General features: G+C 38.7%; 1 protein-coding gene and 1 long non-coding RNA gene across 3 annotated transcripts in view; both read left to right on the top strand.

The window, feature by feature from the left end:
• Positions 1-1,043: 1,043 nt before the first annotated feature.
• The window catches only part of LOC110961777 (rho GTPase-activating protein 23-like), a 77,251-nt gene continuing 58,448 nt past the window's right edge, over positions 1,044-19,846 (top strand). For both annotated transcript variants that reach the window (XM_022209509.2, XM_022209508.2), the window contains exon 1: positions 1,044-1,526. In XM_022209509.2, the coding sequence (XP_022065201.2) occupies positions 1,518-1,526 (9 nt within the window). In that variant the 5' untranslated portion in view covers positions 1,044-1,517. The remainder of the gene's footprint in view (positions 1,527-19,846) is intronic.
• LOC127531072 (uncharacterized) lies at positions 16,794-19,626 on the top strand. The gene is made up of 4 exons (XR_007937943.1): positions 16,794-16,877; positions 17,367-17,461; positions 17,607-17,810; positions 18,383-19,626. It is a non-coding gene; the product is annotated as an uncharacterized LOC127531072 (long non-coding RNA).

Raw genomic sequence — 19,846 nt, 5'->3', positions numbered from 1 at the left:
TAAATCACAATTTTAAATAGCAGTAATATTTTTTGACGATGCTGATATACAGCATTAAAGTTTCCGATGTGGAAACATTGGATTAATAATTCTGTCACCTAGTAAAGACATCATTCCAGTATTCACACTCCTTTGGCCTGTTCTGGTTGCGACCAGCTCTGAGGGGAGGAGTTTAGCAGCTTTAATTAACAGCAGTGTTCACCGTGTACTTGCCTCCTTTGTCTGTCTGCTCTATGGTGGTCTGAAAGTAGTGTATAGTGGGTTTTATGCTGAAAATGTGGCTTTTCAAAGTAAAATAGAATGATGAAAAACAGTTCTGTGCTGTAAAACCCAAACAATGGACTGAAAGATGCCAAAACATTATATAGCAATGGATGTCTACAATGAGTGATACCCCAGGTAGCCAACTTTGGAACAAAAATGGCACAAATACAGCCGGCCAGAAGAAGTAACTGGTCTCCACTATGGTTTTACAGAATTATGCCCCCAGATATCAGCCTGGTCCAGGATGCTGTGACTGCACCAACGGCTGAAAACTTAATATGGTGCTATTTTTCATTTCAAAGGCTGTGTCTTCACTATAAAGTGCTTTGTCAATGTTTGTGCCTTGGAGGTATTATCATTATTATTACTATTTTTTATATTTATTTTTAGCTGTGTTTAAGATTGTATTGCACAGTCATTTGTTCTGTTGTTATTCTCGACACGTTTTCCTGAAGCATTTTAAATAAATCATAAAGAGTGTTAAACCCGTTGATGACTATGACTGTTAAGCTGGCTGTCACCGTCCGTCCTCCACTGACAGTTTACCAACACCACTCATCAATGGAGATGTATGAAGCCCACTAAGAATGAGTGCGACAGCTGCTGGGGGAATCCTACTACACTATCAGGTCACATGGTGCACACAGACACACTCTATCCCTCTGATCCCTCCACCCCTCCCCTACACTCTGTCTCTCACTAATGCTGTGTACAGTGAGGGAGGGCAAAAAAGCGGGAGGGTTTTAGAGGAAGGAGGAGGAGGGGGAGCAGCTGAAAGAGAGAGCAGAGCCAACGAGAAGAGGAGGAGGAGGAGGAGGAACAGGAGAGACAGTGAGCAGGGTGAGCCCAGATTACAACCAAAGCAGGAGCGTGCAGGACAGAAATAAAGGAATACCATCTCCTCTGACACAATCTCTGCTTGGGCCAGTTGAAAGGGAGAAAAGCAGAGGATTACACGCAGGCTGTGGGCAGAAAGAGTGGCAAAAAGAGGAGGAAGGAAAAGGAAGAGCAGGAGTGCTGTGCTTCCAAGAGCGAGCATTTCAGAGGACGGTGTTGTCACAGAGAGGAGGATGTGGTGATGTGTGTGAGCATTTGCAACACATCAAGCGACACGAATGACACAAGGTGTGTGATGTGAGGCGAGCACCCCCAGTTACCCCTCATCCACCAGATACATCATCCACTAAGAGCTGACGAGAGGTTTGACAAGCCATGCTGAGGTTCAAGAACCAGCTGAAGTCCTGCTGAACATCATGGCCCAGGTGAGGACAGGACCTCTCTCTCTCTCACACACACACAAACCATGATGTGTCTGGATTTACATTTGAAGAGATGATTGCTGGTAGCGGGTTGTTGAAACACACAGTTCTGCTGAAGTTTTGTCTTCTGTGCCTGTCTTGCTATTTCACATAACAAGGCTGTGTATGTTTGATCACAGGCATCTCTGTTAGTACACAACAGTGAGTGAGAAAAGGTGAATCCTTAGTAGAAAGGAGGTCTAAAGTCAGTAAATGTTTGCAGCAGTGCGGCACCATGCAATAACTGATCCCTGACTCCCTGATGAAAGGCGGTCTGTGAGTTTCTGAGAGTTTGTCTTGCATCACCGCTCAAAGACTGTGTGTTGATAGTGAACCCAATGCTGGATTACCAGCTGTACAAAGTTGGAAACAGGCTCAAAGAACTAGATTTTTAAGGGTCTCGGTTGCCCCAGGTTGTCTACATCGCAATCACTTTATGGTAACTAAACTGACAGTATGCTCAACTAAAGCAGAACAGAAACTGACAGGGTGACAGGAGGATACTGTATTGCTGTTTTTTCCTATATTTTAGAGCATAACATTAGCTATCAGCTATGAGGGATGTAATGTGTACATTCCAGTACAACATTCAACCACAAGAACTGCCCCTGTACAACTTCCTACTGCTGGGTAGGTACTTCTGACTGTCACTGAAAAACTATGTGAATCTTGATGCTGATTGGTTAAAATCAGATGAACAATATGCACCATTTCTTCTCTCTCCATCTTGAATGTGAAATTCTCCATACAGGCTAACTGAGCTAACCCTCACTGTTCTATTTGTTACATGCTTTAAGAACTGTAGCATTCAGCCACTATGATTTGTTTTAGTTTTGGCCCACTTCAAGTAACATTGTAGATAAAGTTGCCGGATTCTAGATATTGGAAAAGGCCAATCGTGGAAACTGTAGTTCCTGCAGTGGAAAGCTCCCTAATGGCAAATTGTCATGGTATCATGAAGTGATGTAGGTTGAGCATTAGATATCAGCTGTCAGTTGTGTACGGTTGTTTTCAGACGTGGAATACCTAAGACTACTGGTTAAATGTCACAAGCTGTTGAAGGGACAGCTTTGTGTTAGTCAGACATAGGTGACGTTTACGGTACAAGAGTGATATGCCGCACTCTCTTAAACACTGGAAACTAGGTACTAAAGTTAGCGCTGACTCCCACAAGACAGCTTTGTTCATGTCATTTCAGCAGCGAAGCATCTAGTGTTAACTGTCTTTTGTAATGTGTTCAGTAGTGGCATCATGTGTGTGGATACAATGAGACCATCCAGTCTCATTATAAATGGCTATTGGATACCTTCTAGTTGGGTTGAAGCAATGTAAATCATATAGCAGAACCAAACTGCATCAATAGACGCCAAAATTCATGCTAAAATCTGTTATCATTATGCCAGGAAAAACTAGGTATTCACAGTTTTGACGAAATAATTACACAATTAACATACAGACGCCAAGTCCATATCAATTATTTTAACGTCACAGCAAAAAAAGGATTTTATTTTCAGCTAAAGTCGGACCCCAGAGCTCATTTTGCTTCCAGCCCTGTAGACTGTCTATGAATCCCTGCTTGGACCTAAAGTTTACTTTCCAGGCACAGAAATCTGTTCTTTTGAAAATAGCAGCCACCTCCTGATGCTTCTTGGCATATCGCAATTTAGGCACTCGTCTCCTAGAGAGGATCTGCTTTCAGCAACTCCACCTGATACATGTATTTCATTTGTTATCTAGAAGACCGATAATCCATATATAACTGTAGGACAAAAAATATTGGTGTCAAAATTTAGAATAACACTAACTCCAACACAAAACTTGTTGAAACGCCTCTTTTTTTCCCCAGTTAATCAATGACATGTGTAACCAATCAGGTAATGCTGTTGGCAGCATATTTCTCAGACCAGATAGAGACGCAGTTGTATCAGAGCCAAAGAAGCAAATTTTAAAATGTATTTATTTGATTGGAAATTTTTTAAAAAACAACAGTCAGAAAATTCTTAATAAGGATTCAATATTCAGACAGGCTGATAATCAATCAACTTATAAACAAAGCAGTGAAACGAAGAGGACAGTATTCCAGGCCTGTCTCTGTGAGGGAAAGGGCATCTCTCTAACAGAATGGAAGGTTGTGTATTTTTAGCCTGTCAGCTCAAGTGATACAATTTTTTCTGCGTGAAAGTGGACATTAGAAGTGTGTGGTCATCCCATAGTTTTTGATAGAAACAGACAAAAAGGAAAAGCAAAACAAGAGAGATCTGTGAGGTCTGTACTGTGTAGAAACAGCATATCCTATAATATAGAGCAGCCATAGAGTGTGTCAGGGTGGAACAGCTCATTCTGCCCAGCAGCATAATGAAGAAACTGTGCAGTTGCCCAGAGTGTGAGAGGTGCATTGTGTTTTTTGGAGGCTGTGTAGTTGTGTGTGTGTGTGTGTGGAAACTTCAGGATATCCTCCTCTTTCTTTTGTGAGACAACAACATCTACTGGAACTAAGAGGAGACTGATGGCGATATTAGACTTTTATTACCTGTTTATTACAGACCAGAAGAGGTCAAGCCATTCTTGTCCGAATGTTAAGAGTCATATGATGCACTTCTGGCTGATTAAATATTTACTTCTGGTTGTCTGCATCAATCTGAACTGAACCTTTAACTACAGGCTGTATATTGATCTGATTCCATCTAAATGCATATGATTAGATCTGTTAATTATTGGCAATACAAGTACATGTTAGATTAAAGATGTTAGTTGTTGTTTTGGGAAGCTAAGTAATTATCTTTATTCCCAGCTTGAGATGAGAAGATAAAGATTCATTTCATGTCTGTGTGTTCACTACAGAGCTGCAGTCTAGATGCAGTTAGCTCAGCTTAGGATAACATCTAGAAACACAATACGTTGTCCTAAAATGTCTCAATTTTGATTAAAAGATGTCTTACATTTTGACATTAGCCATAAGAGGAACATTTAAATTTTGGTTTTGCTGTAAATCATACTTAACAGAAGAGTGCACCTCTGATCGTGCAGAGAACGGCGCCCTCTGAGCGCCCTTCTAATTGTTTAAGGTTTGTTTTGGCTGTGCAACAGGCTTTTAGAATGCTTAACAGTGAAACACAGTGTATCACGTTAAACATTTTGATTGTAATATTTACATATGTGATGGAGTAGTTGCCTATTATTAAAGTAATCACCATCTGCTTTGATAATAAATGGACTGAGAATTTTTTTAAAGGCAACAGTCTAAATTCTTTGATTGCAACTTCTTAAAATTGAATATTTTCTGATTTATTTCCTCCTCTGTGACAATAAACTAAATATCTTTGGGTGTTGGACAAACAACACATTTGTTATACTGGGCTTTGTGAAACATTTATCAAAAATCTTCAGCGTTTTGGAGACCAAATATTGATCTGACCTTAAAACTGGCCTTATTCCTTGTAGTCATAATACAGGGTAGTCTTGAATATCTCCATTCATTTTATTTATCCACTTTATTTACTTTTGTACAGTTGCATCTGTATGTGTTCATCTGGATTTTGGATTTGTGTCTGTTAGTGTCCTATCATGAGTGCAATTGATGTAAAACATATATATAGATGTGAATGACTGAAAAGTCCCCATAATTAATTTACTGAGTTCTCAGCTAGGAAATCCCATTCACAAAGCAACACTTTGAGTGTTCTGTTTAGTATGGAAATGTATTGATAATTGTATCAAAATAAACAACAGCACCAGCTTTGAGGAACCTACTGTATGTCAAACTGTGTGATAACTGTAACACAGTTGTAAAAGAACGCGCATGCTTTAAAAACACTCCCTAGATAAAGGTTTAAAAATACACATCCTGTATTCAATGTGAAACAGCGGAAAGGGCTTTGTGAGCTCTGTTCACCATATATGAGCTTCACTGTGTGACTCACTTAAGTGACTCACGCCGAGCTGACATGTCCTCGGCACCGAGTCCAGTTCAGCAGCGCTGCAGCCTGAAGCCTCGAGGCTTCTCCTGCAACTTCCCCTTTACATCTTCTCTCAATTACGCTGCATTGACCACTTGTGCCCTAATGGCCAGTGTGTGTGTGTGTGTGTGTGTGTGTGTGTGTATGCTTGTTGAAAGTGGATTTCATGCTGTGCATAGTATCGTCCAGCTGAGGGATGAGCAGAGCAACAAAGGAAATAAAGACAATAAGCAGGAAGTTGGACAGAGGGACAGTTATGTGTGTTTAGATTGGTTCTTGGTTCCACTGATTTAGCATTTATGAATAGTATATAAACATGCAGGAAACTGTAATCAGTAGTGAGTCAGTTTATTAGTGCTATTATAATATCCTTATAATGCTTTGTAGAAAAACATCTTTGTAGAAAGAGTTTGAATTGTTGACAAATGCTGTATATTAAAAATGAACGTTGCAGTTTTCTTATGTGTTTACAGCTGCATTATAATGGGCTATACCCTTCATTTTACTTATATTTAAATTACAGATGATAAACAGCATAGGTAAAATGTCACCAGTTTTGTTATTAGGTTGCAAACAGTAGAACATTATCTGTTGCATCGTCTTTAAATCTTCTAAAACGTCACACAACCTCAGTGCAAAGTCAGTTTAGCTTCTCCAGAGTTTTGAATCCCCTGTAAGTGACCCCACACAGACAATCATTGCAAGTGGACCTACAGATGAGTGACAAATTAAAGGAAAAACCTGAACTCCTCACTCTGACAGTGGAGGGGATCTGATGTCCACGATGACAATACGTCCATCCAGAGGACACAAGGAGTCACTGAATAGTTTCAGTATGAAAATGACGTAAATCAGATGTAGTGGTCTTCACAGTCCCAAGGAAACACAAAACACACAATGGCATACATGCATGATATGAGAAACTTAGATGATGCATACAAAGTGATGCATAGTGAATATAAAGTGACTTAGGCTATACAGAACAAGCCAGCATTGAAACTGATTCAGAAGTTTACTGTTATGGTCTAAGGCTCTGTCATTAAATATATTTTATATATAGCTGGTAAGTAAGATGCAAACAGTGTGTAGATGAGCATATCAAGTATAGTGGGGGCAATGCAGAGTAGATTAGTGGAAATGCGCAGCTGGAAGCATTGCGGTGGAGGAAAGTCAGCAGCAGCATCCCACAGTGGACATGATGGAGACTAAGCCAGCAACTACAAATCAGAAACATCCAGCTCTGGTACCTGGGACACTCAGAGGAAGAACATAGGGGATACAAAGTGAATGCACAGCAATAATGGTATATATTGTAAATACATAGGTAATTAGAGAAGGACTCAGTGCATTGAGAGAGTCTAGGTCAATAGCAACGTAACTAGGGGCAGAACTTAGGGACGTTGAAGAAGAAGTCAGTTGTGGCCTTTCAAACCACAAAGGCACAAACACACTCCTTAAACATTATGAAATGACATGCAAAAGAACTGCAAGCTGCTCTTCTGGACCTTACTGTTATCAGCAGTCAACAGAAGAGAGTGGAGGAGGAAAAAAATAGCGGGGGGGGGAAGAGGGGACAAAAGAAAGACGAGCAAGTGGTGCAGCGACGAATTAAAATGACAATTCCCTATTCAGATCTTTTCATGTCAGACATATCTGTTGATCACATTTAGTTCAGGTCCAGTCTGACAAGACTTCAGCTGCTGTAGTCTTTGTGCAGCCATTGGACAGGACGCAGGAAAATGTGGGATTCTAATGCGTTCTTTCATTTGGAGAATTGTGACTAAATCCTGTTTCGGTGAAGCTAAGCCTCTTTTCATGTGTTTGCAGTCTATTTTATATTTTTATCCAATGCCACTGTAAGAACCTGACTCAGGAGAGCAGTGTTGGTCATTTCACAGCTCTAATCCAATCTGAAATGTTTCATCAAGTCTTGGATAACATTCCATTAAAATTTGTTCTTTGTGTCTAATGGCTTTGATCATGTTGTGGAGTTATATTGCTTAAAACCAGACTGGATTTGGTTGCATATTAACTACTACATTTTCAATCCATGGATGAAGAATAAAAATCCTCTGTACTTTGTATTTTCTCTGCCTTCGTCTTTTGTCTGCTGCCTACCTGTTACCTATGTGTCGTTTTTCTCCCTATCTGCTCTTTGACTTTGTTTGATTAGAAATTGATGCATTTTTATTGTTCATGCACTACTTATCAACCAGCATAAAACAATGAACAGCTGACCTAATAGCACTCATGTACCAGTGAGCAGTGTTGCTAGAAAACAGTATATTTAAAAGTTGACTCGAAGCATGTGCTGTGAAACCAAAGGTCACTTAGCATTTTGTTTTCTAAAAATTGGCTTGTGACTTGTATGTATGTATGCTTTGGCAAAGAAATTGGCCACAGTGTGTCCCTAAGTTTAGTCAGAAAAAAGTCCCACATGGTAAAGTTTCACTGAACTTGTTTTGTGTATTTAAAAAAGAAACATATACGTGTCTGAAATGCCCTTGCAAGACACAAGTCACAGTGACAACCGCTGTTTATTTTCATTTTCAAAAATAGCACGCGCTGCTTGGCCTTACAAAACTCAGCTGCTCTGAGTTTTTGTGGCTGCTTTACTGCAGATGATTCTTTCTAATTACAAGCTCCTGTTTGACTGGTCTTCTCGCTCTGCTTGTACTGCATACAGACGATTGTGTATGCAAAACCTCTCATTTGTAATACTTTAAATAGGTCTTTCACATTTGTCCCTTTACAGTAACTTCAATTACTCTTAGTGAAAGAACTCTACTGTTCGTTGTTGTGAATATATCAGTGTTCTTCCTGAAAACTGAGAATGTTGGAACAAAACGAACAAAGAAAAGCATAAAATGAAAACACAGAAGCTACCTAACAAAATGTCAGTTTTAAGATATTTATTATGAAGTCAATCAACATGCTTAATCCCAAAATATGTGTATCAGTGCCATCTGCAACAGGACCAGTAGACTAGACAGCTGGAGAAACAGACAGTAACTTCTTTTAGCGAAACAGTAAAATATGTTTGGAGAGTCATGCTTAAAAAAGGCTTTATCTAATAACAGCTTTCATAGTAGGTAAGAGTTCCTTGTTAGCAATGACAAAACATACCTTTTCATGAGTGTGTTTGTGTGTGCTTGCTGGTGTGTATTAGTGTGAGTGTGTGTGTCACTATCACAAATAAAATTTAAATGATGTGGCATATGCAACTGTAGTTATGTCCACTGTCCTCTTTAAAACTCAATGATCACACACACACACACACACACACACACACACACACACACACACACATACACACACACACACACACACACACACACACACACACACACACACACACACACACAGAGAGAGAGAGAGAGAGAGAGAGAGAGAGAGAGAGAGAGAGGGAAAGAGAGAGAGGCAGATGTGTGTGTTTTCGCAGCTGTTCTTCATTGTTTGCCCATGAATTCATGCATTTAAATACACTTCACCAAACAATACAGAGAAATGTGTGATTTAAGGACCCAGGAATGTGTTGATGAATTAAAAACGATCCCTAGGCCAGCTCATGTCAGACTTTATTTCCTTGTTCTGCCAGCTGCTCTTACTTCCTGTCATCAAAATAAAGTATAGAAGAACGAAAAACTCATATTTGACAAAATATGTACATATCTAGTCAAAATATTTTCATTTGTTTCATTTGGTTTTGTATGAGTATGGATTGTGGTTAAGCTGGTTTTAAAGGAAACCAGTGAAGAGAAGCTTATATGGATGGATTATTTATATAGATTATTTTAATTAGTGACTAAACCACAATTTCAGTGTTGTGCTAATAAACTGTACTTGACCAGAAGATAGTTTGCCTCAAAGTTTGTTCACATATTAGAGATAACTGCAAGCAAAGTCATCAAATACTGGAACAAATATATTATTTTAAATAAGTCAAGACTCTTCTAACATTCTGGTTTCAAATGGCCATACAACTTACGATGGCATCGCCCATTTTCACTTTTGAACAATGAGAAGAAGTGGTGACCCATTGTTATATAAAATATGTACTGCTGAGTGCAAAGCTAGCATGATAATGTTATGTAATCCATTATTACACCTGGTGTTAAGATCCGTCTCTTTACCTTGATTCTGCCCACATTTCGATATGATTTCAACATGGAATTATTCAGAATTGTCAACAAACATGGAGGGTCACAGGTTAAAGGAAACAATGCTGTATCTGCTCCATTATTTTTCACAGCCAGGGTTCTTCTGCTACCTGTAGTTTTTGTCTTTTATTGTGAACCGTATTTTCACATCTTTCTGTGCACCACAAATATTTCCCTTACTGAGAATTTTTCTGAATGTCAGGTAAAATTCTCATCATTGTTATTTTTACATCCCTGGTTATATGATCTGTTAGTTATAATTCAGTGTATCCACCTTTGAGATGCTGCCCTGCTGGGCTCATGTGTGACATCATCAGTGTGCTGCAACCTGCATGGCTCACACCTACAGCTGTTCATGGTACCATCTGTGCTGTAACACACACACAACTCTGTGGGGATGGGCTGCGTATGTCGTTGTGTAATGATGCGTGTGTATGTCGAGTTGTAAGTGTGTTTGTGTTGAAACGTGAATGAGAGTGCGTGTTTGCCTGTTTTTCTGCTCCGCTCTACTTCATTCAGCTGTATCTGAGCTTAAAATAGAATGATGAAAGCCTCATTTTTGTGGTGTGTGTGTGTGTGTTTGTGTGTGTGTTTGCTGCTGACCTGTTTCCTCCAAAGTGCATCTCCCTCGTGGTCCTGCAAGAGAACATATCATGCACGTGTGTGTGTCTGTCTGTGTGTGTGAACAAAGAAAATTGCTTATTCTAACGTGTTTTTTATGATCTTTGATTTTTGACTCTTTGCATGGTGAGATGTAATGTTGTCTGTTGGGTTGCATTGAAGCTGATTTAAAACCAGGCTTACGCTCAGCATCATAAATTCTGTTTGGTGCCAGGACTTTCTAGACTAGGAGTTTAGGAACAGATGACTTCACATTTTCAAAACATTTGTAGCTGAACCCAAATGGATGTGGAAATGTACTGCCCAGAATCTCATTCTGTCTGTAACTAGAAAAGCACTCAGAGAGCTCAGTACTGCTCCAGATTGGGCTGATGTTGCAATAACAGAGGTTAATTTTATTTATTCATAATTGTGTAGATCGTGGACCCAGACCATTGATCCATAACATTAGATTGTACGCTAACTACCCTCCTTTCACCACAGTCCTCTTTATTGAGTTGGGTAATCTAACATCACACATTCACTATGAACACTCCAATTTCCAATTTAAAAAAAAAACTATTTCTAAAGAAATATAAAAAGTTTGAAGCAGACAGGAAACAGTGAGATATGGAATACAAGGACATGGAGCTGGTAGGAGTTAATAAAGTGAACTCCATCCTACTTGTTTCCAGATATTATATAAGGGTTTGGGTTTCTTCTTCATTTTGTGTGATTTATTTGACTTTTTCATATGATATTGTGCCATTTATGAAATAATTCAATAAATGCGCCATTTTGGGAGTAGCCAAAGCCTGAAGTTTAGCCACTAAAACAAACTTAATTGGCATTTTAAGCAGAGCTTATACTGATAGACTTACCACGGAGACAGGATACAGCAGACTGAGAAAGTAATGTGGGGTCGCACACCTCAAAGCTGCAGGCGCCCAGAAGAGAGTGCTTACATTATATCCAGTCACCGTGGGAAATGAATATGTAATATGACAAGTGAAATCATCAATGGCGCTACACATGCGGGGAGGCCTGTCAGTAAAGAGTAGCAGTAGTTGATGCATGATATTACGTGAGCCTGTACCAGGAGTTGTGCTGCATGTTCAGACAGGAAGGTCCGATCTTTATCCTGATCTGATGTTGTACAGGGCGAAAAATAGATGGGGTTATCAGTTCTCCTGCTCTATTAGCTTCTATACAAGCATTCAAAATTAAAACAGAATATGTTGGAAAGAACAAAGGCACATTTTATAAAAAAAAAGCTGTATTGACTACATGTATCTAGAGGGTATAAAGCAGTACATATAAATGTCACTCTTTCACCTTCAGATGCTATGATTTATTGTCTTAATGAGTGGAATTAATTCAGTCACAGCAGATGGTGGTGAGCAAGTCTAATTGCACTGTTGATATATGCTTTCAAATAATCTCATGGAGTTGAACAATTGGACCAGAGCACGTTGTGTCGTCAGTCGTTCATCCTGTTAGTAGATAAAAATGTGAACCTGACAGAATCTGAATGAACCGATTTTTTTCCACTCCATAACCAGGGCTGCACTGGTCTGCCAGTAAAAACACTGATGCACTGTGTGGAAATGGAGAAGTCATTATAGTAGTGGAATGATGACCTTCCAGATATTAAAACTGCATCATGACTCTCATGGACTCTTTACAGTTTAATGACCTACTCAATATTTTGTTGTTAGCACATCTTAGTCATCACATCCCGTCAGGGCTCAGCGTATGTCCAAATGATGGTACATTCAGGGCACTCTGCTGACTTTACATATAAAGTTTTGTTATGGTTGCGGCTACAACTTGAGATTGCAAATGTACAACTGAAAGCCAGCATTACAAACTGAAAGCGGGTAAGGGCAAGACCATTTCTCAGGCAGTGAAGGTGGGAAGATGCAGTTGGTTGTAAAATTAAAACTGTAGGATCCAGTGTTTTCTTAGCTCAAAAGGAACCAAAATCTGGATATCTTGGCATCTACACTTTTGTGTTCATCAGTAGTTCATCATTGAGGATCCCTTAAAAGACACATAATTTGTACACTTCTTGTTAAAACTGCTCAAGTACAGTATTTGTCATTTTGTCAACTTTTGTCTTGTTGTTGCTGTATCACCAGAAAAAGAGCAAAAGAGCAGTGATGTTTTCCAACATAGATATTGCCTTTTAAGACATGTCGGCTCATAGACTGTGTGACTTGGTTTTGCATTTGCTCTTAATATGACTGGATTCTAATAGAGTAAATAAACTTTCTAGAAATATGACTAAACGCTGACTCTCCAGTCTGCCAATTGGCCACATCAAATAAAATTGAGTTAACTTCAGGTGTAGACATGATACAAAGCATAATAAATATATAATAATGATATTACATGGACAAGGAGCTTGGACGCATGTATAAAGTGTTAGCTGCATGCCTGCTGTTATATATTGCCATCAACCAGCATGAAAGCTGCTGTGTGTCTCAACAGTAACAGCAGGTTTAATTCAGGTGACTAAGCTGAGTTGGCAGCACAAGTCAAAGCAGGAGCCCAGAAAGTAAAAAAATCCTGATAACACTCACTATCTTGGCACCATGAAATCGTATTGTAATGTAGATTTAGCGGTGCAGGTCATGCACCAGTCTACCAATATACAACTCTGCTGCAATGTTCAAATTACATTTAGTGGTGTAAGACCAACCCTGTTTAATAGTTTCTATTCTGAGTTAGATTAAGGAGATGTAATCATTCAGAGTTTTGGTTCTTTTTTGCTAAAACAGTAGGAAAATGCTGTAAATGCTGTAAAACACTCCTAGAGATTGAATGCTTGACAGGATGCAGAACAAGCAAGTTAAGACTTAGCTGTATGTGTGAGCCGGTGAGTGGTGGTGGATTTACATTTAGCCAATCAAGGCTGTGTAATGGTATGTAGGGATGCACTTTTGGAGACTGACATACAGTATACTGTCTGTGAGGATCAGATGTATTCCCTTATAGATGAAACAGAGCAGAGGGGTCTTCACTGCTCATCTCATTGTCAGTTACTTGTGCCTGGGTCAGGTCTGACAGGAACATTTAACTTTCAACTACTTTTTCTATCAAACGCACTGAGACCATTAGCCAAAAGCATTTAATTTTTTGTAATCAAGAGCAAACGTTAATGTTGCTGGAAATTCGCCCTTATTTCAGGACATTTCTGTGCAGTTTTCTTACTGCTTACTTACGAGATTGGACAGCACATCAGAGATAAATAGAACATACTAATCCACTAATAAACAAAAGACTACATCTAATCCAACAGCTGCTTATCAAACTGTCCACAACACAAACAGCCCAGGGTTTTAATGATTTTCTTCTTGTCCTGTCAGCTTTTCCCTTCAGGGGTCGCCACAGTGAATCATCTGCTTCCATCTAACCCTGTCCTCTGCATCCTCTTCTCTCTCACCAGCTAACTTCATGTCCTCTTTCACTACATCCATAAACCTCCTATTTGAGCTTCCTCTAAGCCTCCTGCCTGGCACTTCAAAACTCAGCATCCTTATACCGTTACATTCACTATCCCTCCTTTGTACATTTCCAAACCATCTGTCCTCTCTGGGTTTATCCAAACATATCAAAATATCAAACATGTGTTGTTCCTCCGATGTACTAATTCCTGATCCCATCCATCCTGATCACTCCCACATCAGCTGTAGTTGTCCGGTCATCTGGAAGCACCTCCAGCCACCCCCATCAACCATCACCACCTCTAACTCATCTGCAGTTGTCATTTGGCTCGCCCTCTGGTGGCCTGCGTGCCCCTTTGCACATTCTAAGCATAGCTTTGCTGCGGATTAGATGGATTAGATATTTAGCAAAATCTCTGTGCGCTGCTGTAAATAGACAGATGGGTGTGTCCCCACCCTCCCCCAACATGCAAACTCACCAGCCTCTCTGTTGCCATGCCAAGCCACGACATGCAGAATACAGACAGATGTTGTCTGTTCAGTTCCAAAACATTCCAAGGTAGGGGGGGTGGTGGGGTGGGAGTCGGGGTGGTGGGGTGCCAGGGGGAAGTAGGAGGTCACAGGGTGCATAAACTGATAGACTGGAGAGACTGGGGGATGCTGGGGGGTGTAGATGCTGGGCCCTCCTGCAGTGAGGATGAAACTCTTTTCAGAACAAGGCCAGATTAGTGTCTTCACAAAACACGAATACACACACATGCACACACGCACACACGCACACACACACACACACACACACACACACACACACACACACACACACACACATAAGGCAGGTCACCCTTCTCCTTCCACTTTCCAACACATTGTCTATAGTAAATCCTCTGCAGCCTTGTTTTTATTGGAGCAGGGGTGTGATGTAGGTCTGGAGGAAAAAACATTTGGGGGTTCTTCGTTTAGGGGTGTTTTGAAAATAACAAATCTGATAATCTCCTCTGATGGAAGATCCGATTCAGTAATTCCAATAACTCTCAAAGCACAGTGTAAACAGTTGGGGTAATATCTGAATGACAGTAAGACAAATATGGGGTCAACTGGGCAGGAGACCCCAAACAAAGACACTATAGAGTATGTACAGTATTTACAGAGGCTTCAATTAGTTTCTATTTTTTTGGTTTGTGTTGAAACTGTTCAGAAACTGCTAAATCCTACTTCATGTTTGTGATTAACATTTCTAATATTTGACTCACCTCATGTATGCTGACTTACATAATAAAAACAAGATAGAACAGTCACCGTTGTTGTGGTGGATGACACAGATGTTCCTGATGAAGTGCTCTGTGATTGGTCGTTCCTAGTATATGAGCAGAGATATGAGAAAAACATAACATGTTCTACTACAGTCAGACTATTTAGCTGTATTGTATTTAAGTCTCTTAGCTCATTTTACACTCCTTACTGCTGGTATGATATCTGTGCTTTGCTTAGTCTGCTGCAGCTTTTTGGTATTACAAAGGTTGGAGCAATGAACAGGGAAAAAAACCAACCCAACCCATAAACATGTATATGTATACATACTAAACCTACTGTCAGATCAGTAGTGTAGTAGGCTAAATAAACATAGACATCTCACTTTTTTTGCAGCATTTATTGTAAAATGAATATATTTTGTGATGTGGACCAGTGTAGACATTTTACTGTAAGACTGTTTTTTTGTCATTTAAATCAATTATTCGTTGTATAATGTCATATTGTGTCAGTTAAGAGCTGTATGAGAGAAAAAAGGTTACACACATCTTAGAAAACCTTCTGTGATATGTTGTGATATGTGTTCTGTGATATGTCAACTTTTCATCAATCTTAATTGAAATATTCACAAAAAGGCTGTAAAATTACAAGATTACATTACAAGGCTACATTACTGGCATATCCTATATTAAAGCTCGGGTCTGGAGTTTCCGTTTGTTTTCAATTTATGTATCATTGTTTAACAAAGCTTAAATGTGTTAGTCTAGTTCGATACTATAATATAATGTTAGTAAGACGCGATATGAAAATTTATTCCTGAGCTCCGCCTTCCTCTTATATTATGGAGTAACAGGAGTGCCAAATCAAAATATAAATAAATAAATAATTAAATAAATAAATGTGGAAATATAAAGAGAAATAAATAATTAAATAAATAAATGTGGAAATATAAAGAGAAATAAATAAATAAGTAAATAAATAAATATGGAAATATAAAGAGAAATAAATAAATAAATAAATAAATGTGGAAATATAAAGAGAAATAAATAAATAAATAAATAAAAAGGAAAATTTTGTCTTTGCTTTTACCTTTTCTGTTTTTCCTTTTATTTATTTATTTATTTATTTCTCTTTATATTTCCACATTTATTTATTTAATTATTTATTTCTCTTTATATTTCCACATTTATTTATTTATTTATTTATTTATTTATTTCCCTTTATATTTCCTCAGTCCACCAAGAAAAGGAAAAATGCAAATCAGTTTGCTCTGGGCGGGGATTCTGAACACAGGAGTCCTGCCTGACACCAGCTCCCAGCACGGCTGAAGTGAAGTCATGTCACCGTTGAGCTTCGGCTTATTCTGCCACTGATAAGAAAATAAACATTAATTTACCGAATTAGCAGCGTCCTTTCAGTGTCTGATGGCAGAATCAGCCGAAGCTCCACGGTGACACGGCTTCACTTCAGCCGTGGTCGGAGCTGGCGTCAGGAAAGAAGCCTGTGTGCGGGTACGACTCCCCACCCTGAAAGGAAGCCCCGCCCAGAGCAAACTGATTTGCATTTTTCTATTTCATGGTGTCAGGCCATTATGAAATAACCACCAAGAAATAAAATGCAAATCAGTTTGCTTTCACTTGGTGGACTGAGCTGTCAATCAAATGGCTCTAGGCGGGGCTTCCTCGTCGTTCCCGATCACAGGCATATGAAGAGTAGATACGACACGCCCCTCTGAGCGGCGTGCCTACGGAGACGCTAAGCTAGTGGGGGCAAAGTTTCAGTGTTTTCCATTGATGTGTACGGCACGAAAATTAAAACAAGAATGCCGGCTCATTGTGCGGCATACAGTTCCACACTACATCGGACGATCAAGACAAGGAAACTTGGAATAACTTTCCACAGGTAAGAATAGTTTTAGGCTCGTTTTTTATTATTAAATCTTTTGAGGGTCTATGAGAGCTAACTAGTTAGCCATTAGCAAAACATTAACACGAGCTAACAGCTGGACAACCAAATACCAGACGATTAATAGTAGCTGTAGTATAGCTGTACAAGCAGTAATACGAAAAGTACAAGCAGCAGTAGTAGTATAAGTAGCTGTTAGAGTCGTAGACGTAGTATCAGCATGTGTAATAGTATTACAAGTTGTAGTAGCAGTGACAGTATCAGCAGCAGTAGTTGGTGTATTACCACTAGTAGTAGTATTACTATTAATACCACCAATACTACCACTAGTATTCTCTTGTGAGATCTGATAAGGTAAAGTGAAATATTGCATTAACAACAATACTCCCTCCTGCATTGAAACAACAAAAGTACCAAAGAACAGAACTTTTGAAAAATAGTGTTCCTTTTTTTCTTTTTGTCTGTTTGTATATTAACTTCCTCAAGGGTGGGGAAAATGTTGCTGTGGCCCATTACATGGTGAGCCAGAGAGGAACAGGGCGACATTCCCACATCACTGGACGCAGTGTACATAATCAAAGGTGATCCATGGTTATGTAACTAATTACGATCATGAGTATCAGATATATTTTTAAAATACTGGAAAGGAAATTCCTGTTATATACATGCAGTTGTAAAATTTAGAGTAATTATGTATTATTTTTGTTTGTTTTTTTTCATCTACAGAATTAAAAGATTATGGCGAGATGTGTATGGAAATGTCCTTGACTTGTTCCACACACTATTTCTCAATTTGGAAGTGGAAGGGTTTCTAAACCCTGAAAATGAACTGGAGTTATTCGTTCTCCACTGGACCTACGTCCCACAGCTGCAGCAGCATCTTCAGGCATTCAAGGAAGCCTGGACTCACCATAGTTTGAGGACAGAGAGGTATGAATCCCCTCTTGTACCTTTACCTTCCTGTCTTCCTTTATATTTGTTTATGTTAACTTTATTATTTCTACTTTGGTACTGGATGGTTCACTTGACAGAGAAAAAAATCTAATGCGTGTGATCTCACTTTCTGATTCAGAGTCCAGATTTGATTTCTTAATAAATTGAAATTACCAAAGCATATTTAACAAACACAGTGTAGATGTATGCTGTCTAACACTGCTAGGAGAACCTGGACATTTCAAAAATGCTATACTTGGTTTACTAGCACAATAATATCTATTCTTTATAGAGCTGTGACAGGTCCTGTAGTTTCTGTACTTGGTATTTTTAAATTTTAACATATAAACATATGCATAGATATTTCAATGGTGTAAAATAATATCTATAATATCTATACAATTTTATAGTTCATGAATTTACTCCTTGCACATCTTGTTGTCCAACCCACATCTGAAATCAAGTTTTGCCATACCATGTAGTCCCTAATCTACTTTACTTTTTCATTTTTTGAGGAGTGTGCATTTCTTAATAAAAGAGCTTGCTTCCAAATTATGCTTTCCTTTCAGGTTGCTGCTGATTATGGGATAGACTGGACAGGACCTCACACCCCATACCCAGAAGGCGTCACTGTACCTGATGCACAACTACCCCAACAGCTTACACAGGCTGAAGTTACATCATTGCCTGATCCGGCCGTCCCTTTTTCTGCTGCACTACGGGCATACATGGATACAGTGTATATTCTTAAGGACATTTTTCAACAAACCTAGACATATCACAACTCACCTTAACAGAATCAGAATGAAACGAACAAGATTCAAAAGAATGCTGCAAATTTTTGGTGCATAATTTTATGACCAGTTGTGAATTTCAAATAAATGCCTTTGAAAACAACAATGTACAAAGACACAGCAAAGGGATATAAAACTGCTTTTATTGCATGCTGAATAGTTTGACAGTTTTTAAAAGCATCAAAACAATGTGCCAATAAAAAGGTTTTTTAATAGAACTGACAATTATTTTCTTGAACTTCCAAACATTTATATTACAACTGTTCTCCAAAGACAGTCTTCCACAAGTGTGGAAACATTTTGTTGTCGCAGAAATGCACAAACCTGAACCATCATTTTTGAATCTTTCACATAAAAATAAGCTATTTCATTAATTCACTCTCTCAACTCTCACCTTTAAACTGTCTTCTTACAACAACTCACAGGCCGCCACATTTCTGTTACATGTTAAATGTCACACACAACAATTTGAGCCTGACAGCAGCAAAAACAAGAACTGTTGTGAACCTTCTTCTGAAGCATGTATTAGCCTCACAAGCTTACATCACATCAGAACAATTGTCAAAACAACTACACATATCTGTTTTAACATTTTATGTGTTTTGGTAGCATTATTTGGACTCTCACACAACATACGAGATGGTAAGCCATACTGAGCAACAGCTGACCTGAACAGTGGTGGAGTTGTTTGTAGCTGCTCCTATGTAAACTATGAGCCTGCTAAATCCATCCACTCCTGCATGGATCACGATTCGCCATCTATAAAAGTCACAGTGAAAATATGAATAGAAATTTATAATTATAGGTAGTTACAGCAATGCTACAGTAATAAGGAACAAGGACAAATTATCTCAATAAATGCAACGTAAAGACAACCACAATTACAATAAACAACAGAATTATTATTAATAATAATTATTATTTATTTATCTCTCTCTCTAGGCTGTTATATACTTGCAGCAAACCCCTCTCTCCTCAGAGCTGCTTCCACTTCTTCCTCAGCCCATAGTCTTTGGGAAACCTACATGGAGTAAAGAAAAAGTAGACAGAGAAGTAAATAAGTATGTACACAACAACATATTTATAAAGAAATCATGCTAATAAATTAAGTACAAAGAACTGAATTAGCCAATATACTGTAGACCAAAGCTATTTAATTTGATAAGTATAGCATTGTTTGGTAACATTTCAATTATTTGAAAGCAGTCCTAAAGAATTGGCTGTAATCCCAATCATAAA

The sequence above is a fragment of the Acanthochromis polyacanthus genome, chromosome 19 (genome assembly GCF_021347895.1).
Source record: "Acanthochromis polyacanthus isolate Apoly-LR-REF ecotype Palm Island chromosome 19, KAUST_Apoly_ChrSc, whole genome shotgun sequence".
Taxonomy (NCBI): domain Eukaryota; kingdom Metazoa; phylum Chordata; class Actinopteri; family Pomacentridae; genus Acanthochromis; species Acanthochromis polyacanthus.
The sequence above is the reverse complement of the archived record's forward strand: the minus strand, read 5'-3'. Positions and strand labels throughout refer to the sequence as shown.